The 24,084-nt window shown below is 47.9% G+C and overlaps 1 protein-coding gene across 1 annotated transcript in view; it reads right to left on the reverse strand.

Moving 5' to 3' along the window:
• Positions 1 to 9,143: 9,143 nt before the first annotated feature.
• LOC115126149 (constitutive coactivator of PPAR-gamma-like protein 2) overlaps positions 9,144 to 24,084 on the reverse strand; it is a 71,003-nt gene continuing 56,062 nt past the window's right edge. The window contains exons 13-17 of the mRNA XM_065021115.1: positions 19,730 to 19,939; positions 19,216 to 19,459; positions 15,139 to 15,274; positions 15,004 to 15,049; positions 9,144 to 14,864 (exon numbers count right to left, since the gene is read on the reverse strand). Coding sequence (XP_064877187.1) covers positions 14,634 to 14,864; positions 15,004 to 15,049; positions 15,139 to 15,274; positions 19,216 to 19,459; positions 19,730 to 19,939 — 867 coding nt within the window. The 3' untranslated portion in view covers positions 9,144 to 14,633. The remainder of the gene's footprint in view (positions 14,865 to 15,003; positions 15,050 to 15,138; positions 15,275 to 19,215; positions 19,460 to 19,729; positions 19,940 to 24,084) is intronic.

Consider the following 24,084-nt stretch of genomic DNA (forward strand, 5'->3'; position numbering starts at 1 on the left):
GTGTAGGGTTTTGTCTGTCTAGTGTTTTGTATGTCTAGGGTTTTGTTTGTCTAGGGTTGTTGTAGGTCTAGTGGTTTTGTGTTTCTATGTTGGCCTGATATGGTTCCAAACAGAGAGAGCTGTTTATCGTTGTCTCTGATTGGGGATCATATTTAGGCAGCCCTGTTTCTCACTTTCTGTTGTGGGATCTTGTTTATGTGTAGTTGCCTGTCAGCACTCGTTTGTATAGCTTCACGTTTCATTTTGTTAGTTTGTTCAGTGTTCATTCAGTTAAATAAAAGAATGTACGTATACCACACTTCTAATTGTGGTTTTAAAAGAAAACATGAATCATCAGCGTATAATGACGCCTTAGTTTTTAAGACACGGGTTTCTAATCCCTTAATATTGTTTGATGTCATTTTAACACATAACAATTTGATGGCAATAATAAATAGATATGCCGATAGTGGACAACCTTGTTTTACTCCTCTTGACAGTTTAAACCTTTGAGATGTAGCCATTATTTACGACGTTACACATAGGGTATACATATCTTTAACCTGTTCAACCTATGGGGGCGCTATGTCATTATTGGATAAAAAGACGTGCCCGTTTTAAGCGCAATATTTTGTCACGAAAAGATGCTCGACTATGCATGGAATTGACAGCCTTGGAAAGACAAAACTCTGACGTCTCCAAAACTGCAAAGATATTATCTGTGAGTGCCCCAGAACTAATGCAACAGGCGAAACCAAGATGAAGTTTCATACAGGAAATGCCCCAGATTCTGAAGGCGCTGTGTTCCAATGTCTCCTTATATGGCTGTGAATGCGCCAGGAATGAGCCTGCGGTTTCTGTCTATTCCCCGAGGTGTCTGCAGCATTGTGACGTGTTTGTAGGCATATCATTGGAAGATTGACCATAAGAGACTACATTTACCTGGTGTCCTGCCCGGTGTCCTGTGTGCGTAATCTGTAGGTCCATGCGCGTTCCATTTCTTCAGAAGCGAAAGTAAACTGCCACAATGGATTTTATCGTCGATAGATATGTGAAAAACACCTTGAGGATTGATTCTAAACATCGGTTTGCCATGTTTCTGTCGATATTATGGAGTTAATTTGGAAAGAAGTTCGCGTTGTAATGACTTAATATATATATATATTTTTCCCTCCCCAAATGTGATGAACAAAACGGAGCGATTAGTCGACACAAATAATATTTTTTTGTAAAAACGGAACATTTGCTATCTAACAGTCTCCTCATTGAAAACATCTGAAGTTCTTCAAAGGTAAATTATTTTATTTGAATTCTTTTCTGGTTTTTGTGGAAAATGTTGCATGCTGAATGCTAGGCTTAATGCAATGCTAGGCTATCAATACTCTTACACAAATGCTTGTTTAGCTATGGTTCAAAAGCATATTTTGAAAATCTGAGATGACAGTGTTGTTAACAAAAGGCTAAGCTTGAGAGCAAATAGATTAATTTCATTTAATTTGCGATTTTCATGAATAGTTAACGTTGCGTTATGGTAATGAGCTTGAGGCTGTAGTCACGATACCGGATCCGGGATGGCTCGACGCAAGAAGTTAACCCATTTTAAAAGAGATTCTCCAAAATTGAAATATTCAAGGAATTTATACATAAACTCCATTCGTACTTCATCAAAAGCCTTTTCAAAATCAGCTATGAAAACCAGGCCTGGTGTCCCTGATAAAGTGTTTTATTAGGAATTTTCAAATCTGACTTCTTTATGGAAATTGGTTTTCTGAGCCGGGCTTCAGTTAAACTGCAGTACTGAAGCAAGACTGTAGAAGCAGTCGAAACCATGCTTCCTGACTGGAACCATGACTGGAACCATGCCCCCTTGGTTTTCATGCACTTTGTTATGTTATGTGTTTCGTTCATGAATAATGTTGTATATTTAGAGGTTACTCATAAGTGGATGGTATTGTTAAGATACCTTTTTAGGATGACATTAACATTATTGTATGTGTGAACGGTGGCTAGCTCCTCGAATGATCCCAGTCCCTTGTATTATAGAAAGAGTCGATGATTCTCAGAACATATGTGTTCTACAAATATTTTGTATTTTCTTTTGGATGCAGGTATGTGGTTTTGTGTTGATAAATAATGAGAGCTCATTTTTGTATTCAAAAAATAATTTTTATGCACTGTGAGAGTGTCATGTCTTTGGCTATGCCGGAATAAGTGATATGACATGCTATTCTATAAAAACCCTTTCTCCGTAATTAATATTACCTGATTGAGCTAATCATGTAAATGTAATTAACTAGAGAGTCGAGGCACCACTAAATAATATTTATAGAGCTGTTATCTTCCGAATAAACTCTTAAAGACCTAGTCATATTTTACATCAATAGCAGTCAATATTAATTGTCACCTTAATTCAATCTCATCTGAAAGTTGTAAATTCTTGGTTATCTTCACGAACCCTGGCTAACAAGTTGAATCAGCGATACAAAATTGGGTTTAATTACTTATTTACTAAATACCTAACTAATCACACAGAATTACATATACACAGAATGAATCATACCTTGATTACAAATTATATCATGAAGGAAAACGTCCCTAGTGGATGGAACAGATATGACAGTTGGTTACACAAAGAAAAGGGGCTGGGTTTGAGTGAAAGAGCGGGAAGACTGAGGAACAAAGGGAGAAGCGATGTCTCTATCGTAAATACAAGATCTTATGCATTCTAAATTACCACCCATTTGGAAACGGAAAATGCAATAAATATTTACTCTGAGCTGCGTTTCGGTAGGTTGGTGGTAGATGGAAGGCCGGGTTGCCCAACCGAGTGTCTGGTGGTAAATTGGAAACGTTGTAGTAACGTCGTTGTGTGGTAGACGGGACACTCTCTCTGTTCTTTCCTAGCCCACGTTTGCAGCTGCTGTTGCTAACTCAACGGCTAGGAGGTATCACTTCTGTAGTGAATAAGAGTTCAAAGTTCATACCATTTGCACCAAAGCTCATGCTGAGGTTGGCTTAGTCCTGTAGTTGACATGTTAGTCCTTTTAACGCAGAGGCTGCAGACCTCACGTACTTGGAACAGGAGGTTACATTTTCGTCAAGGCTTTATATAGTGGAGTGAGAAGGGTGCGTTTGAAAAGTTTTATAACCCATGTCTCTTCACAGGGGCGGGCCACTGATTGAGCAGAGCCCTAACCTTATGAAAACTCAAAACTCTCATTTGGAAGCTAAAATTACATTTAATCTCTTCACCAATAATGTTATATTCAAACATTTAAATTGAACAACAATTCCATGTGAATCCGATAACTACAATGTGCAGACCTTCCACTGTAGAGTTTATGTCATCCTATCATTGATGAGAATGTCTCAGATGACAACCGAACTGACATCATATTCATTAAGTACCACCGCATATGTTCGACTGGTCGGATTACCAGAATAGTTCATTTCCCCCCACCTTCTGATGTTCCCAGAATCTCTATGTTAACCAAAGGATTTTCAAATGTCACATCAGTAGGGTAGAGAGAGGAAAAAGGGGGAGAGGTATTTATGACTGTCATAAACCTATCCCCAGGCCAACGTCATGACGAAAGAAAGAGGTGACGATTCGCAGAACATAAACTCAGCAAAAAGTCCCTTTTTCAGGACCCTGTCTTTCAAAGATAATTCATAAAAATCCAAATAACTTCACAGATCTTCATTGTAAAGGGTTTAAACACTGTTTCCCTGCTTGTTCAATGAACCATAAACAATTAATGAACATGCACCTGTGGAACGGTCGTTAAGACACTAACAGCTTACAGACGGTAGGCAATTAAGGTCACAGTTATGAAAACTTAGGACACTAAAGAGGCCTTTCTACTGATTCTGAAAAACACCAAAAGAAAGATGCCCAGGGTCCCTGCTCATCTGCGTGAATGTGCCTTAGGCATGCTGCAAGGAGGCACGAGGACTGCAGATGTGGACAGAGCAATACATTTCAATATCCGTACTGTGAGACGCCTAAGACAGCGCTACAGGGAGACAGGACGGACAGCTGATCGTCCTCGCAGCGGCAGACCACGTTTAACAACACCTGCACAGGATTGGTACATCCGAACATCACACCTGCGGGACAGGTACAGGATGGCAACAACTGCCCGAGTTTCACCAGGAATGACAATCTCTCCATCAGTCCTCAGGCTGTCCGCAATAGGCTGAGAGAGGCTAGACTGAGGGCTTGTAGGCCTGTTGTAATGCAGGTCCTCACCAGACAAACCGGCAACAAGGTCGCCTACGGGCACAAACCCACCGTCACTGGACCAGACAGGACTGGCAAAAAGTGCTCTTCTCTGATGAGTCACAGTTTTGTCTTACCAGGGGTGATGGTCGGATTCCCGTTTATAGTCTAAGGAATGAGCATTACACCGAGGCCTGTACTCTGGATCGATTTGGAGGTGGAGGATCAGTCATGGTCTGGGGCGGTGTGTCACAGCATCATCGGACTGAGCTTGTTGTCATTGCAGGCAATCTCAACGCTGCGTGTTACAGGGAAGACATCCTCCTCCCTCATGTGGTACCCTTCCTGCAGGCTCATCCTGACATGACCCTCCAGCATGACAACGCCACCAGCCATACTGCTCGTTCTGTGCATGATTTCCTGCAAGACAGGAATGTCAGTGTTCTGCCATGGCCAGCGAAGAACCCGGATCTCAGTCCCATTGAGCACGTTAGATGGAAGGGTGAGGGCTAGGGCCATTTCCCCCAGAAATGTCCAGGAACATGAAGGTGCCTTGGTGGAAGAGTTGGGTAACATCTCACAGCAAGAACTGTCAAATCTGGTGCAGTCCATGAGGGTGAGATGCACTGCAGTACTTAATGCAGCTGGTGGCCACATCAGCTACTGACTGTACCTTTGATTTTGACCCCCCCCTTGGTTCAGGGACACATTATTCCATTTCTGTTAGTCACATGTCTGTGGAACTTGTTCAGTTTATGTCTCAGTTGTTGAATCTCATGTTCATACAAATATTTACACGTTAAGTTTGCTGAAAATAAACAAGTTTATGTGCTCTACAAATGCTTTGTCTTTCCTTTTGGATGCAGAGAGGGAATTCTGATTCAGTAAAACCTGATGTCCTAAGTCAATCAACCACACACAACGCGTGCTGTAGCGGTTACACCAGCTAAATCAGCTGCAGGTCCCAGTGGTCTGGCTGGTTATTTCCTGTTTTATTCCATCCCGACCAAACCCTCGGTCAGGCTTCTATTCTATACACTTTGGGTGAGTGGCCATGGGGTAGAGCTGGACCTGCCCCTAACCCTGGTCCGCTTTCCTTCTCTGTTGGTCTGTTTTTATGCCATCTGCATTAGTGATGGGACGTTCGCGAACGAACAGCTCTTTTGAACTGATTTTTTTTGGTTAATGTCGGGAACCGAATCGCGTCGGAGAAAGAGCCATTCATTTGGCTACCTGATTTGCATACTGCTGCTTTTTGAGATCAAACTGTTTTTCTGCAGATAAATGACAAAATAATTATCTGGAGGGGGAATCCTCACTTCAGAAACAATTCAGTCAGGAGAGCGCATTAATCTGGTCCACGCTGATTTGTTGTGTGCATAAAAAAAACAAGTTTTTTGCAGGGCATCTAATATGGCCAGGTAAACATTAATATGGCCAGGTAAACATTTGAACTTGCATTACATTGGAAATATGCAATTTTTTCATGGTTCAAGGTCAATTTTTAAGCATTTTGAACCAGCCGGCTCAGCGAAAAGACTCGGAATGCCCATCACTAATCTGCAATGGAGCGCTGGGTGGTGTTGAAAGGCTGTGTGAGTTTCCCTGCAGTTTGTAGGCTCGTTCGATGTGACCAATTTGCAGTGGGTAATGCTGCACATCTGATTCAACTGCACTGTGGCTGCTTTGAAAATGAGCAGTGTAGTTTGGGATAATTTGTTAGGTATTGTGAATAAGAACGTAACATAAGAATAATGTGCCCCCTGGGAAGCTGAAGGTGTGGCTTGTTGCAGTGTGATTGCACACGACTGCATATTGTGCGTTGCCACGGCATTCTTACATCCTAGTCACAAAAAGACACAGACAGTAGTACTTTTTTTTTTTTTTTTTTACTAAAAGAATAAATTTTATTTCAGCACTGTAAGTCGTTTCTCAACCGTACAAACACGACCGCCATCTTTACATCATCAAGCCTCCCTCCTGTTCCAGTCCTCCTTTGTGACATCACTTCCTCCCCAGCCAGACGAATATAAAAGGGCTCTGCTCTCCACAACATTCTGGTGCTTCCATTTAGCTAACGATGACAAATTATACCGATCATAATTAGAACAGCAATAATAGTAGTGATGAAGATGAACCCTTTACTGCACTGTTGTTGTTTTGAGGGGTGGGGGGGGGGGCTTACAGTACATGATATAGTTGACATTACTGCTGGTTTACAGTTTATGTATTACATGTGTTACAGTTGCTTCAGAAGGCATTGGTACAGATACTCAGACTGACACCTGTAAGATGTCATCATCATGTGACCTGAACTGACCGCTCACTCCTCCTCCCTATCTGCATCCCAAATAGCATCCGATTCCCTTTCTAGTACACTACTCATGACCAGGACCATAGGGTATCAGAAATTAAACATGACAGAAACCTCCCTGCACCACAAGGTCAAAAATGGTGCACTATTATCAGGAATGGAGTGCAACATGGAATGCAATCAACTGTCTTTATTACCTGTAAGCCTATCTAGTATGGACCACTCGGGCAGTGTAGCCATACATGTACTGAAACCATATAATACAGTCCTACAGTAACCAATAAGGCTCTGTTCTACTCATCACAAAACTCCACTCTATAGGGGTAAACCAATCACACGTGCTGTGATGTCATCATAGAATCGCTCTCATGATAGGCCATTATTTTTTTCTGGGGACTTCCAACTCTGTGCCAAGTTCAGCTTCACTTGAGTCGACCATGAAATCTTTATAAGGGATGTTAATAATAGGAGAATATACGAACGCAGTGCAGAAACGATGATCATTTTAAAACGCTTTAGACGGGCGATATTTAACTGACATAGTAATAAACAACGACAAGGTGATCTTTAAAATGATTTATGGCATATCAAATACCAAGAAGGATCATCGTAAATGGTTCCAATATAAATCTCTATGTTTGGCTAAAGCCTCTCAGAACTAACGGTTGAAGGGTTAGAACACGTTAAAAAGATTAAGAAAAAAAAAAGTTTGAAGCAAAATTGAATAAAACAGATTTTTTTTTTGTTGTTGACTTTTTTTTGTTGCAGACTCTGGCTAGTTTACAAAGAGAAACTGATAATCAATAATAACATAGCCTCTACTGTTAGTGTGGGTGGTTAGGGGCGGGGTCAGAAAACAGCCAATAGAAATGGTCCTAGAGGAAACAGATAAGGGCTGATCGAGAGACATAAGGACTGATACAGTGATACCCCATTCCATTTCTCTATCAGACTGTGTGTTGGTGTACCAGACAGACTGTGTGTTGGTGTACCAGACAGACTGTGTGTTGGTGTACCAGACAGACTGTGTGTTGGTGTACCAGACAGACTGTGTGTTGGTGTACCAGACAGACTGTGTGTTGGTGTACCAGACAGACTGTGTGTTGGTGTACCAGACAGACTGTGTGTTGGTGTACCAGACAGACTGTGTGTTGGTGTACCAGACAGACTGTGTGTTGGTGTACCAGACAGACTGTGTGTTGGTGTACCAGACAGACTGTGTGTTGGTGTACCAGACAGACTGTGTGTTGGTGTACCAGACAGACTGTGTGTTGGTGTACCAGACAGACTGTGTGTTGGTGTACCAGACAGACTGTGTGTTGGTGTACCAGACAGACTGTGTGTTGGTGTACCAGACAGATTGTGTGTTGGTGTACCAGACAGACTGTGTGTTGGTGTACCAGACAGACTGTGTGTTGGTGTACCAGACAGACTGTGTGTTGGTGTACCAGAGACTGTTGGTGAAAGGGTGTAAGAGACTACTCTACGGGCTGCTTTAAGCAGAACTACCTAATGAGAGGGACAGAAAGCGAGAACGGTGAAGACAGGGGTGAAGAGAGGTAGGGTTGAAGAGCGAGGGGGATGAAGAGAGGTGGGGTTGAAGAGCGAGGGGGTGAAGAGAGGTAGGGTTGAAGAGCGAGGGGGTGAAGAGGTGGGGTTGAAGAGCGAGGGGGTGAAGAGAGGTAGGGTTGAAGAGCGAGGGGGTGAAGAGCGAGGGGGGTGAAGAGAGATAGGGGTTGAAGAGCGAGGGGGTGAAGAGAGATAGGGGGTTGAAGAGCGAGGGGGTTGAAGAGCGAGGGGGGTTGAAGAGCGAGGGGGATGAAGAGAGGTGGGGTTGAAGAGCGAGGGGGTGAAGAGAGGTAGGGTTGAAGAGCGAGGGGGTGAAGAGAGGTGGGGTTGAAGAGCGAGGGGGTGAAGAGAGGGTAGGGTTGAAGAGCGAGGGGGGGTTGAAGAGTGATAGGGGTTGAAGAGCGAGGGGGTTGAAGAGTGAGGGGGTGAAGAGAGATAGGGGTTGAAGAGCGAGGGGGTTGAAGAGCGAGGGGGTGAAGAGAGATAGGGGTTGAAGAGCGAGGGGGGTGAAGAGAGGTAGGGTTGAAGAGCGAGGGGAGGTTGAAGAGCGAGGGGGTTGAAGAGCGAGGGGGTGAAGAGAGATAGGGGTTGAAGAGCGAGGGGGTGAAGAGAGATAGGGGTTGAAGAGCGAGGGGGTTGAAGAGCGAGGGGGTTGAAGAGCGAGGGGTTGAAGAGCGAGGGGGGTGAAGAGCGAGGGGAGGTTGAAGAGCGAGGGGGTGAAGAGCGAGGGAGGTTGAAGAGCGAGGGGGTGAAGAGCGAGGGGGATGTGAAGAGCGAGGGGGTGAAGAGCGAGGGGAGGTTGAAGAGCGAGGGGGTGAAGAGAGATAGGGGTTGAAGAGCGAGGGGGTTGAAGAGCGAGGGGTTGAAGAGCGAGGGGGTGAAGAGCGAGGGGGTGAAGAGAGATAGGGGTTGAAGAGCGAGGGGTTGAAGAGCGAGGGGGGTGAAGAGCGAGGGGGTGAAGAGAGAGGAGATGTTGGTATATAGAGGAATATTAAAATATGCAATAAATTCACTGATCAATAAAATCTAATACAACTAAATCAGACACGGATAACAATGGGAGAGTTATGTTGTTGACTTTATCCATACTAGCTAGTGTCTAACTCAGGGTGTGACATCAATGTGTGTGTGTGTGTGTGCGCGTGTGAGTATTCTTACGAGTCAAGAGGGCTGTGTGTGTGTCAGACTGCAGCTCGGCACAACAGTAGGTGTTACCAAGTCTCTCTGCTTCACCCACAGACAGTAACCGACGGGGAACAGCAACATTACATCACTTCAGCACAAACACAGAGAGGGCTGGTAACAACTACTGTGTGCTTGAGTAAGTCTTCTCACGAGTGAGTCGACAGGAACGTAATCTTGCCAGCTAGCGGAGTGACATAAGTAGGCCCACTCCTCCTCCTGGCTGAACAGAAATACTCATGACCTGCAGTGTCCCATTATCTTAATGTGCTACAGTAATGTCATGAGAAAAAGGGCCAAGCATTATTCATGGGTTGCAAGTTTTGTCACAATATTGTTTAGAACGTTCGTTTTGAACTGAGGCACGACTGAGCGTTCTACTGATGAAGATCATCAGAAGTGCATTACAGTGGCTTGGAAATACAATGACATTCAACAGGATAAAATAATAAATAACCTTTTGATGACGCCAGATTGACTTTAGATACAGTATAACATTAGCTAGCTAGCTAAGATTGAGGTGAGGCCACCAGATTGACTTTAGATACAGTATAACATTAGCTAGCTAGCTAAGATTGTGGTGAGGCCATCAGATTGACTTTAGATACAGTATAACATTAGCTAGCTAGCTAGCTAAGATTGAGGTGAGGCCACCAGATTGACTTTAGATACAGTATAACATTAGCTAGCTAGCTAGCTAGCTAGCTAAGATTGTGGTGAGGCCGCCAGATTGACTTTAGATACAGTATAACATTAGCTAGCTAGCTAGCTAAGATTGTGGTGAGGCCGCCAGATTGACTTTAGATACAGTATAACATTAGCTAGCTAGCTAGCTAAGATTGAGGTGAGGCCACCAGATTGACTTTAGATACAGTATAACATTAGCTAGCTAGCTAGCTAAGATTGTGGTGAGGCCGCCAGATTGACTTTAGATACAGTATAACATTAGCTAGCTAGCTAAGATTGAGGTGAGGCCACCAGATTGACTTTAGATACAGTATAACATTAGCTAGCTAGCTAGCTAAGATTGAGGTGAGGCCACCAGATTGACTTTAGATACAGTATAACATTAGCTAGCTAGCTAAGATTGAGGTGATGCCACCAGATTGACTTTAGATACAGTATAACATTAGCTAGCTAGCTAAGATTGAGGTGAGGCCATCAGATTGACTTTAGATACAGTATAACATTAGCTAGCTAGCTAAGATTGAGGTGAGGACACCAGATTGACTTTAGATACAGTATAACATTAGCTAGCTAGCTAAGATTGAGGTGAGGCCACCAGATTGACTTTCGATACAGTATAACATTAGCTAGCTAGCTAAGATTGAGGTGAGGACACCAGATTGACTTTAGATACAGTATAACATTAGCTAGCTAGCTAGCTAAGATTGTGGTGAGGCCGCCAGATTGACTTTAGATACAGTATAACATTAGCTAGCTAGCTAGCTAAGATTGAGGTGAGGCCACCAGATTGACTTTAGATACAGTATAACATTAGCTAGCTAGCTAGATAAGATTGTGGTGAGGCCGCCAGATTGACTTTAGATACAGTATAACATTAGCTAGCTAGCTAGCTAAGATTGTGGTGAGGCCGCCAGATTGACTTTAGATACAGTATAACATTAGCTAGCTAGCTTAGCTAAGATTGAGGTGAGGCCACCAGATTGACTTTAGATACAGTATAACATTAGCTAGCTAGCTAAGATTGAGGTGAGGCCACCAGATTGACTTTAGATACAGTATAACATTAGCTAGAAAGCTAGCTAAGATTGAGGTGAGGCCACCAGATTGACTTTAAATGCAGTGTAACATTAGCTAGAAAGCTAGCTAAGATAGAGGTGATGCCATTTTTAAAAATGAGGTTTTAGACAAAGTTTGCTAGCTAATGACAACATCGTAATCAAAGTATATTTGACGGCATGATAACGCTGGCAAAATCGTTTCCTACTAAATACTTGACTACTTTAGCAATGTCATTGTATTTCCAAAAATTACTTTTTTTTAATGGCAACTTTAGGGCACCACTATGGCGCCACCGATAGAGGCCTGCTTGAGAACGTTCAGAACAATGGCATGATGCGCGACCGAGTGACGGAGGTGCAACCTATGAATATGTACTGTATCTACATATACATGTATGAATTGTAGTCGTCTAGTCATGCTGGGTATTAGATGACCAGTTGGGGCTCTTCTCTAGCCAGTCTAGGGGTTCAAATCTGTCTGCTAGATAGCCCTGAGACGACTGGATTAAATGACTTGTTGTTGTTCCCAATACTTCGTTTTACGACAACCATCAGAAGGCAGAGATGGTTTGCTTGTAAGCAGTTCCACAACCCTTTGCACGCCATGGAGTCTCGAGCCACAGCTTTCTAAAATCATTTTGGTTGAAGGGTATGTTTGCTTTTTGCAACTTTGGGCTTTGTGGCGCTATGGAGATGCTACTAAGGTAGTTGGGGCTGGAATTGGACTAATTTAGCAGACAGAATGTCACCCTTTATGTTTGTGTTTTACCTACAGTCCTGAAGAGCTTCGTCCAATACTGTTACTACTGTCCTACAACTACAGTAGCAGCACTCCTAACAATGCTCTGTATGCTTCAGCTGTAGTCATATCAATAACCAGCCATCAGTAAAACCCTGGCTTTCATTTGGTAGTTGTTTGTTGACAAGTTAACAGGCCGTTCGTTGTGTCTCGGTGGATCTTAACGGTCAGTGATTTAAATATCAACGATGACTGTGTACCCTACGAGTCTGAAGATCAGCAGCAGAGGCAGTCTTGTGGAATCCTTAGGTTCTTCACAGGAGCGAAGAGGATCAGTCAGAATGTAGGGAATAGGGTGCCATTTCATCTGGTCAGGGTTTCCTTCAGTTAAACGGTTAAGATTTTAGACCAGCGTTTCCCCAACTCAGTCAACCCCCTCCCGGGTGCACCTTTTGGTTCTGACCCTAGCACTACACAGCTTTGATTATTTGAATCAGCTGTGTAGTGCTAGGGGGAAAAAACCATGGCGTCCCCAGGTCCGAATTTGGGAAACATTGTCTTAGGCCTACCATTAGATAGATGCAGCATCAAGTCATTGGCATGGTCTCCTTCTGTTGCCTTGCCAGGGATTCATATTGGGTGCCTCCCAAATGGTACCCCATTCCCTATATAGTGCACTACTTCTGACCAAAGCCCTATGGGCCATAAACAGAAGTAGTGCAGTAGAAGGACTAGGAGTCCTTTGGGAAGCATCCATGTCCCTACGCTGGTTTAGTTGAGTTGATTAAGTCCATGTTATTTCTACAGATGTCCAGGAGACAGACAGATCAATCTTACTGCTCTGCTCTGTCATTAAAACAAGTCAATACTCTGATTCCTCTCAGAGCACACCTATTAAGGGAATACTTATTTTTGTCCTCTATCATAATTATAAAACTATTTAGGATCTTTAGATTTGGGGCAGAACATTCAAGTGGTCCCACCCCAAACCCCTGCTGATTGTCTAGGTAGTTTGGGGGAAGTGCTTCCTGTTGGTTAAAGAGCTTAGAACTCTGTGCTATCGCCGTGGTGACTGCTAATCACCAGGCGGGGTTGGGGCGGCGGTGCTACCAGGCCTGTCCCGATTGGCCAGCCAGGTGACAGGGCTGGTGTGGGTCTATGCTTTGGGACTTCATCGGGTCTTGTCTATAACGGCAACCTACCCCCATAATGCACTGCTTCTGATGAACAGGAGTTGTAGTGCACCATGTAGGAAACAGGGTGCCAATTGAGAGGTTAATTTAGACGCGGTGCCAGTCAGAGGGGCTGACCTCTGACCTCTAACACCCGATGTGCCACCATGTTTGTCCTGACTGTGTTTTAACCTGGGATCCATTGGGACTCTTCTGAAGACCACTCTGCTCACATTTAAACAGCTATTGTTAACAGGGGTATATTAACGCACAAAAGAAGTCTCTAAAGGTGTCTAATGTCTAAAGTTAGAGGTAAAAGAAATGTCCTAGGTCACAGGTCACCCTCTCAGACAGACGGTCAATTCATTAATAATCACAACGAATGCAACATTAGTAAGTGCTCCCCATTGGGATATACAATAAGAGCATAGGGGATAATGCAGTAATATAATATAGGGGTAAGAGCTTCCATACGTTGGAGCATCAGGTTAAGGTGCGTACATACATCTGCGGTCAGGGGGTCTCAACACGGCTGGGCTAGGCTAAATTAGCATGCTAGCATATTAACGTAAGTGCTAATGTTATTCAAGGGTCTGGCCTACGTTAGCATGCTAACGCATTAGCGGTGCAAATGCTACTGAAGGGGCTAAGCTATGCTAACACACCGACGCTCAGGGTAATATTTTATATTTAAATGTAACCTTTATTTAACTAGGCAAGTCAGTTAAGAACAAATTCTTATTTACAATGACGGCCTACCGGGGAACAGTGGGTTAACTGCCTTGTTCAGGGGCAGAACGACAGATTTTTACCTTGTCAGCTCTGGGATTTGATCCAGTAACCTTTCAGTGACTGGCCCAACGCTCTAACCGCTAGGCTACTTGCCGCCCCAGGTAGTGATTAGCAACACAACGTAGCTAATACAGATGGGTCTGGGCGGGGAGGTTAGAGGCGCGGTTGATGCTAATAGATCATTATCGGTGGTGTATCGGGGGATTTAGCAAACGCCGTCCTCCTTTCTCTATTCCTCTCTGACCTCACATGGAACGCCGCTTGCCATGAGGTCCCTATGGCAACAGTTTACATCCGTGGTCAGGGGGTCTCAACACGGCTGGGTTGGGCAACTAAACCTTTACACACCTCTAATGGCCAGCAAACCGAGGAACTAACAGACTGGCCCAACAGTGTGTGTTTAGTGGCAACGTTACTGTGTGTGTAAACCCACTATTACTAAACACCGTAGTTCAAGTCTAACTGTGAGGACCTCGGTAGGGGAGAGTAGATCACATCATCCCATTTCAATTCACAATCCATTTTAACACTAGGGAGGGATCATTACAACATGAGACAGTGTGCTGGGGCTACAACAGCCATGGGGGCAGGGCTTTATGGGGCGGAGGCGGGGCTTAGACAAAATGGACTCATGGAGAAAAACCTCTCATCGTTAAAATAAAACATGACAAAATCAAAGGGGTTGGGCTTACTGCTCTGCCGAACCAATCACACAAAGAAGCAGAGAGAGGGGGGGGGAAAGGCTAGCGGAACACCTCAATCAAATCCACTGATTGAGCAGAGCACCTCCCCCTCTCTCTGACTTCCTGGTTGGTGTGTTGGTGGGCGAGGCTAACAGACAGGGGAAGGCAGTGGAACACAGACGGCACTTTCAGAACACCCTGGTGCATTCTGGGAAAGCCTAGTCAATCCTCCTTCGTTACATTCCGTCTGAAGGACAGCTGTCAAGGCAACAAGGGGCCTCCTCTGATTGGTTGTCTTTGCTGGCTAAGGCACACGGGTTTGGCTGGGCCAGTGGGGGAAGATCCAAAGGCTGGCCAATAGCGGAGGCTGCAGGGCTGCCGTTCAGCTTCTGGGCCACACCCCCAGAGTTAAGACCCTCACCTTCAGAGGACTTGGGGGGGCTGGTGGAGGGGGGAGGGGGTGAGGTCTAGAGGCAAGGAGAGAAAGAGTTAATGCTTATTTAAAACTACATCTAACGGTCTCTTTAAGCAGTGTGTTGTCACACTAAATGTATTCTATGGCTTGACCTTATTCTGATGTCAAACCTTTATTCTGTTGGCAGTCACCTTTTTACCTCCTCGCCCTCCTTTCACTGGGATGTCCTTACCCCTTCTGGAGGGACGGGGGAGAGAGGGATTAGTAAAAAGTCATATTAGACTCAAGTAAGGAGTTTAATTTAGAGAGCAGCAGCAGTGTCTTACCCTCTCCCAGCCCCGACTGACACCACCTGCATGTTGAATCCCCCTCTGCCACGCAGTGGTTTGTTCCCGGCCCACTGCCCCACCACCATTCCGGCTATCTCCAACTTCCCTCCCTGGGGGGGGATCGACTGCAGACCTGCTCATTAAAAGACAGATAAAAGTGTGCTTGTTATCTGTTAGAAAAGTGCAGATAGAACATCAAACTTCTTGGTGCACGAACAGCATCTCCGTTGCAGCACCAACCCCTCGGATCCAGCACCAACCTCTCGGATCCAGCACCAACCCCTCGGATCCAGCACCAACCCCTCGGATCCAGCACCAACCCCTCGGATCCAGCACCAACCTCTCGGATCCAGCACCAACCCCTCGGATCCAGCACCAACCCCTCGGATCCAGCACCAACCCCTCGGATCCAGCACCAACCCCTCGGATCCAGCACCAACCCCTCGGATCCAGCACCAACCCCTCGGATCCAGCACCAACCCCTCGGATCAGCACCAACCCGGTGTCTTGGATCAGCACCAACCCCTCTTGGATCCAGCACCAACCCCTCGGATCCAGCACCAACCCCTCGGATCCAGCACCAACCCCTCGGATCCAGCACCAACGCCTCGGCGTCTCGGATCCAACACCAACGCCTCGGCGTCTCGGATCCAACACCAACGCCTCGCCTCTCGGAACACCCCGCCTCAATCCAGCCAACGCCTCGGCGTCTTCCAGCACCAACGCCTCGGATCCAGCACCTCGGATCCAGCACCAACGCCTCGGCGTCTCGGATCCAGCACCAACGCCTCGGCGTCTCGGATTCAGCACCAACGCCTCGGATCCAGCACCAACGCCTCGGATCCAGCACCAACGCCTCGGCGTCTCGGATCCAGCACCAACACCTATGCATCGCAGATGCAGCACCAATGCCTCGGATCCAGCACCAACGCCTCGGCGTATTGGATTAAACACCGGCGCCTCGGATCCAAACGCCTTTGCGTCTCGAAGCCAACGCCTCGGCGTCTCGGATCCAACACCAACACCTATGCATCGCAGATGCAGCACCAATGCCTCGGATCCTCTTGGTCCAACAACAAACAACAAGGCCTCGGATCCAGCACCGACACCTCAGATCCAGCACCAATGCCTCGGTGCCTCGGATCCAACACCAACGCCTCGGATCCAACACCAACACTTTAGCGTCTCTGATGCAGCACCAACGTCTTGGATCCAGCACCAACGCCCCGGATCCAGCACCGACACCTCAGATCCAGCACCAATGCCTCGGTGTCTCGGATCCAACACCAAAGCGTCTTGAGATCCAGCACCAACGCCTCGGCGTCTCGGATCCAACACCTCAGATCCAGCACCAATGCCTCGGCGTCTTGGATCCAACACCAACACCTTGGATCCAACACCCAACGCATCGGCATCTCGGATGGATCAGCACTAGCACCTCGGCGTCTTGGATCCAACACCAACGCAGATGCAGCACCAATACCTCGGATCCTCAGCGCACCAACGCCCAGATCCAGCACCGCACCTCTTGGATCCAACACCAACACCTCAGATGCACCAATCCTCTCGGATCAACACCAACGTCTTGGATCCAGCACCAACGCCCGGATCCAGCACCGACACCTCAGATCCAGCACCAATGCCTCGGTGTCTCTTGGATCCAGCAACACCAAAGCGTCTTGAGATCCAGCACCAACGCCTCGGCGTCTCGGATCCAACACCTCAGATCCAGCACCAATGCCTCGGCGTCTTGGATCCAACACCAACACCTTGGATCCAACACCAGCGCATCGGCATCTCGGATGTAGCACTAGCACCTCGGCGTCTTGGCTCCAACACCAACGTCTCAGCGTCTTGGATCCAACACCAACGCATCGCAGATGCAGCACCAACGTCTTGGATCCAGCACCGACACCTCAGATCCAGCACCAATGCCTCGGCGTCTTGGATCCAACACCAAAGCGTCTTGAGATCCAGCACCAACGCCTCGGTGTCTCTGATCCAGCAACCCCCCCCCGCGTCTCTGATCCAACACCAACGCCTCGGATCCAGCACCAACGCCTCGGATCCAGCACCAACGCCACGGATCCAAACGCCTTTGCGTCTCGAAGCCAACGCCTCGGCGTCTCGGATCCAGCACCAACACCTATGCATCGCAGATGCAGCACCAACGTCTTGGATCCAGCACCAACGCCTCGGCGTGTTGGATCCAGCACCTCTGCATCTCGGATCGGCGTCTTGGATCCAGCACCGACGCCTCGGCTCCAGGCTCCAGCACCAAAGCCTCGGATCCCGCACAGACGCCTCAGATCCAGCACCAAAGCCTCGGCATCTCGGATCCAACACCAAAGCGTCTGATGCAGGATCCAGCACCAACGCCTCGGATCCAGCACCAATGCCTCGGCGTCCAACACCAAAGCGCCGGATTAACACAGCAACCCCGGCGCCCGGATCCAACCAACGCGCCGCCTTTGCGTCTCGAAGCCAACGCCTCGGCGTCTCGGATCCAACCAACACCTATGCAACACATCCAGCACCAACGCCTCAGATCCAACACCGGCGTCTTGGATTCCAGCACCAACGCCTCGGCATCTCGGATCCAACCAAACGTCTTGCACCAGATCGGATCAACACCAACGCCTCGGCACCAACGTCTTGGATCCAACACCAACGCCTCAGCGTCTTGGATCCAACACCAACGCCTCGGAGCGCCTCGGATCCAACACCAACGCCTCAGCGTCTTGGATCCAACACCAACACCTATGCCTCAGCGTCTTGGATCCAACACCACGCCGGATCAACACCAACACTTTAGCCTCTGATGCAGCGTCTTGGATCCAACACCAACGCCCTCGGATCCAGCACCAACGCACCAATGCTCAGCGCCTCTTGGATCCAGCACCAACGCCTCTCTGAGCGTCTTGGATCCAACACCAACGCCTCAGCGTCTTGGATCCAACACCAACGCCTCAGCATCTTGGATCCAACACCAACGCCTCAGCGCCTTGGATCCAACACCAACGCCTCAGCGTCTTGGATCCAACACCAACGCCTCAGCGTCTTGGATCCAACACCAACGCCTCAGCGTCTTGGATCCAACACCAACGCCTCAGCGTCTTGGATCCAACACCAACGCCTCAGCGTCTTGGATCCAACACCAGCGCCTCCAGCACCAGCGCCTTGGATCCAGCACCAACGCCTCGGCGTCTTGGATCCAACACCAACGCCTCAGCGTCTTGGATCCAACACCAGCGCCTCCAACACCAGCGCCTTGGATCCAACACCAACGCATCTCAGATGCAGCACCAACCTCTTGGATCCAACACCAACGCTCCAGCACCCACCTCAGATCCAGCACCAATGCCTCTGTGTCTTGGATCAACACCAACGCCTCAGCGCTTGGATCCCAACACCAATGCGCCTCAGCGTCTTGGATCCAACACCAACGCCTCAGCGTCTTGGATCCAACACCTTGGATCCAACACCAGGGATCCAACACCAGCACCTCGGCATCTTGGATCCAACACAAACGCCTCAGCGTCTTGGATCCAGCAGATCCAGCACCAACACCTCAGCGTCTTGGATCCAACACCAATGCCTCTCAACACCAGCGCCTTGGATCCAAAACCAACGCCTCAGCGTCTTGGATCCAACACCAACGCCTCAGGTTTCAACACCAGCGCCTCTTGGATCCAACACCAACGCCTCAGCGTCTTGGATCCAACACCACCTCGGCGTCTTGGATCCGCCTCCTCAGCGTCTTGGATCCAACACCAACGCCTCAGCGTCTTGGATCCAACACCAACGCCTCAGCGTCTTGGATCCAACACCAACGCCTCAGCGTCTTGGATCCAACACCAGCGCCTCCAACACCAGCGCCTTGGATCCAACACCAACGCCTCAGCGTCTTGGATCCAACACCAACGCCTCAGCGTCTTGGATCCAACACCAGCGCCTCCAACACCAGCGTCTTGGATCCAACACCAACGCCTCAGCGTCTTGGATCCAACACCAACGCCTCAGTGTCTGGATCTTTGCATTGATTTATTGGATATGTGTGTGTGAGATGCTCACCTGGGAAGGCTCTGGGTCTATGCTGGGCTGGGTGTGAGTGGTGATGAGGGTGAGGATGTTGAGGGTGGTGGTGTGGCATGTTTCCCATGGGCCGGGGAGGGTAGAGGGGAGGCAGAGGGTAGAAGGGGGGAGGGGGCAGGAAGGAAGGAGGGGGGAGAGGAGGAGGAGGGGGAGGAGGACGAGAGAAGTTGATGCCTTCTAGGATGGCCTGACGCATCTTCTCCACACGAGACACCAGCTCCTCCTGTTGGACAGAACAAATGAAATACACTTATAAATCCCGGAGGTCGAGTTAGCCTTTTATATGGGTCACAGAAAGCAGTCGAGTTAGCCTTTTATATGGGTCACAGAAAGCAGTCGAGTTAGCCTTTTATATGGGTCACAGAAAGCAGTCGAGTTAGCCTTTTATATGGGTCACAGAAAGCAGTTAGCCTTTTATATGGGTCAGTTTAGCCTTTTATATGGGTCACAGAAAGCAGTTTGTCTCATGGGGGACACCCCCCCCCCGACCGACCTGTCCTTCACACATGTCGAGCAGAGCCTGGCGGTCTCGGGCGGCGCGGGCCAGTTTGGTCTGGAAGAGTTTCCCGTCGAAGAAGCCCCAGGGGCAGCAGTGTTCCCATGGTAACGGCTGACCACACACGTCGTTGACCAACAGAGCCGTGTCCACGCCCGCCATGAAGAGAGACGCCAGCTGGACTCCCCGACTGTCTACCTTCTCCACCTACAGAGATACACATTAAATAATGTGTCCAATCAAAAACGCATCTTTTGACCAATGGGTAAAATAATATGTTAACTGGCCAGATAATCCTCTAAGAAAACCAATGTCCCAAACCTCATGTCTCTATCATAATCCATTCCAAAGTCATTGGAGTTTTTACCCCCAGTAGGATGGTCAGAATTAGTGTGACTAAATCAATGGAGGCCAGAGAAACAATACAAAAGGATCCCCCCCCCCCAGAAAAATGACATCAGCTAGGCTGGATGCTGTGAACAATTAAGGCCTCATGGCTACCTGACCCAATGAAGTGGAATTCACAGGACACAAAACAATAGAGGTCAAATGGATATTAATTTTGAGACGTGACATATTGTATTATCATATTTAGTATAAGCTTTTCACATCAATGCAAAGTCCCTGTTCTTTTTAGATTTCTCATAAAACCAACCATATGGATATGTAGTGATGTCATAGGTTGAACATCCTTTTAGTGTCCATGGAACTGTTATGGACGACTGAGTTCATCTAAGCTCTTGGTCTAAGACCCTTCACAACCAGGTGAAATATCATGTGACCTCACAGGGCCTGCTGGATCTAAAGGGTCACCCATCAGACAGTGTAACCAGGGAAACACCCATCAGACAGTGTAACCAGGGAAACACCCTAAAGGATCAGCCATCAGACAGTGTAACCAGGGACACACCCTAAAGGGTCACCCATCAGACAGTGTAACCAGGGACACACCCATCAGACAGTGTAACCAGGGAAACACCCTAAAGGGTCACCCATCAGACAGTGTAACCAGGGACACATCCATCAGACAGTGTAACCAGGGAAACACCCTAAAGGGTCACCCATCAGGCAGTGTAACCAGGGAAACACCCATCAGACAGTGTAACCAGGGAAACACCCTAAAGGATCAGCCATCAGACAGTGTAACCAGGGAAACACCCATCAGACAGTGTAACCAGGGAAACACCCATCAGACAGTGTAACCAGGGAAACACCCTAAAGGATCAGCCATCAGACAGTGTAACCAGGGAAACACCCATCAGACAGTGTAACCAGGGACACACCCATCAGTGTAACCAGGGACACACCCATCAGACAGTGTAACCAGGGACACACCCATCAGACAGTGTAACCAGGGACACACCCATCAGACAGTGTAACCAGGGAAACACCCTAAAGGATCAGCCATCAGACAGTGTAACCAGGGACACACCCATCAGACAGTGTAACCAGGGAAACACCCTAAAGGGTCACCCATCAGGCAGTGTAACCAGGGAAACACCCATCAGACAGTGTAACCAGGGAAACACCCTAAAGGATCAGCCATCAGACAGTGTAACCAGGGAAACACCCATCAGACAGTGTAACCAGGGAAACACCCTAAAGGATCAGCCATCAGACAGTGTAACCAGGAAACACCCATCAACAGTGTAACCAGACAGTGTAACACAAAGGATCACCCATCAGTGTAACCAGGGACACACCCATCAGACAGTGTAACCAGGGACACACCCATCAGACAGTGTAACCAGGGACACACCCATCAGACAGTGTAACCAGGGAAACACCCTAAAGGGTCACCCATCAGACAGTGTAACCAGGGACACACCCATCAGACAGTGTAACCAGGGACACACCCATCAGACAGTGTAACCAGGGACACACCCATCAGACAGTGTAACCAGGGACACACCCATCCGACAGTGTAACCAGGGACACACCCATCAGACAGTGTAACCAGGGACACACCCATCAGACAGTGTAACCAGGGACACACCCATCAGACAGTGTAACCAGGGACACACCCATCAGACAGTGTAACCAGGGACACACCCATCAGACAGTGTAACCAGGGAAACACATCCGACAGTGTAACCAGGGACACACCCATCAGACAGTGTAACCAGGGACACACCCATCAGACAGTGTAACCAGGGACACACCCATCAGACAGTGTAACCAGGGACACACCCATCAGACAGTGTAACCAGGGACACACCCATCCGACAGTGTAACCAGGGACACACCCATCCGACAGTGTAACCAGGGACACACCCATCAGACAGTGTAACCAGGGACACACCCATCAGACAGTGTAACCAGGGACACACCCATCAGACAGTGTAACCAGGGACACACCCATCAGACAGTGTAACCAGGGACACACCCATCAGACAGTGTAACCAGGGACACACCCATCAGACAGTGTAACCAGGGACACACCCATCAGACAGTGTAACCAGGGACACACCCTAAAGGATCAGCCCACGAGGGACCACCAAAACTCAGGACAAAGGAGAACGTACAAACCCCTCAACTCAGGACAAAAGGGAACGCACAAACCCCTCAACTCAGGACAAAGGAGAACGTACGGACCCCCCAACTCAGGACAAAGGAGAACATACGAACCCCCCAACTCAGGACAAAGGAGAACATACGAACCCCCCAACTCAGGACAAAGGAGAACGTACGGACCCCCCAACTCAGGACAAAGGAGAACGTACGGACTCCCCAACTCAGGACAAAGGAGAACGTACAGACCCCCCAACTCAGGACAAAGGAGAACGTATGGACCCCCCAACTCAGGACAAAGGAGAACGTATGGACCCCCCAACTCAGGACAAAGGAGAACGTACGGACCCCCCAACTCAGGACAAAGGAGAACGTACGGACCCCCCAACTCAGGACAAAGGAGAACGTACGGACCCCCCAACTCAGGACAACGGAGAACGTACGGACCCCTCAACTCAGGACAACGGAGAACGTACGGACCCCTCAACTCAGGACAAAGGAGAACGTACTAACCCAAGGCAACAGCTACTCTTCCTGGGGTTTATTATGGATCCCCATTAGTTCCTGTCAAGGCAGCAGCTACTCTTCCTGGGGTTTATTATGGATCCCCATTAGTTCCTACCAAGGCAGCAGCTACTCTTCCTGGTGTTTATTATGGATCCCCCTTAGTTCCTGCCAAGGCGCAGCTCCTCTTCCTGGGGTTTATTATGGATCCCCATTAGTTCCTGCCAAGGCAGCAGCTACTCTTCCTGGGGTTTATTATTGATCCCCATTAGTTCCTGCCAAGGCAGCAGCTACTCTTCCTGGCGTTTATTATGGATCCCCATTAGTTCCTGCCAAGGCAGCAGCTACTCTTCCTGGGGTTTATTATGGATCCCCATTAGTTCCTGTCAAGGCAGCAGCTACTCTTCCTGGGGTTTATTATGGATCACCATTAGTTCCTGGGGTTTATTATGGATCCCCATTAGTTCCTGCCAAGGCAGCAGCTACTCTTCCTGGGGTTTATTATGGATCCCCATTAGTTCCTGCCAAGGCAGCAGCTACTCTTCCTGGGGTTTATTATGGATCCCTATTAGTTCCTGCCAAGACAGCAGCTACTCTTCCTGGGGTTTATTATGGATCCCCATTAGTTCCTGGGGTTTATTATGGATCCCCATTAGTTCCTGCCAAGGCAGCAGCTACTCTTCCTGGGGTTTATTATGGATCCCCATTAGTTCCTGCCAAGGCAGCAGCTACTCTTCCTGGGGTTTATTATGGATCCCCATTAGTTCCTGGGGTTTATTATGGATCCCCATTAGTTCCTGCCAAGGCAGCAGCTACTCTTCCTGGGGTTTATTATGGATCCCCATTAGTTCCTGGGGTTTATTATGTATGGATCCCCATTAGTTCCTGCCAAGGCAGCAGCTACTCTTCCTGGGGTTTATTATGGATCCCCATTAGTTCCAGCCAAGGCAGCAGCTACTCTTCCTGGGGTTTATTATGGATCCATATTAGTTCCTGCCAAGGCAGCAGCTACTCTTCCTGGCGTTTATTATGGATCCCCATTAGTTCCTGCCAAGGCAGCAGCTACTCTTCCTGGGGTTTATTATGGATCCCCATTAGTTCCTGCCAAGGCAGCAGCTACTCTTCCTGGGGTTTATTATGGATCCATATTAGTTCCTGCCAAGACAGCAGCTACTCTTCCTGGGGTTTATTATGGATCCCCATTAGTTCCTGCCAAGGCAGCAGCTACTCTTCCTGGGGTTTATTATGGATCCATATTAGTTCCTGCCAAGGCAGCAGCTACTCTTCCTGGGGTTTATTATGGATCCATATTAGTTCCTGCCAAGACAGCAGCTACT

This window comes from Oncorhynchus nerka, linkage group LG7 (assembly GCF_034236695.1).
Source record: "Oncorhynchus nerka isolate Pitt River linkage group LG7, Oner_Uvic_2.0, whole genome shotgun sequence".
Taxonomy (NCBI): domain Eukaryota; kingdom Metazoa; phylum Chordata; class Actinopteri; order Salmoniformes; family Salmonidae; genus Oncorhynchus; species Oncorhynchus nerka.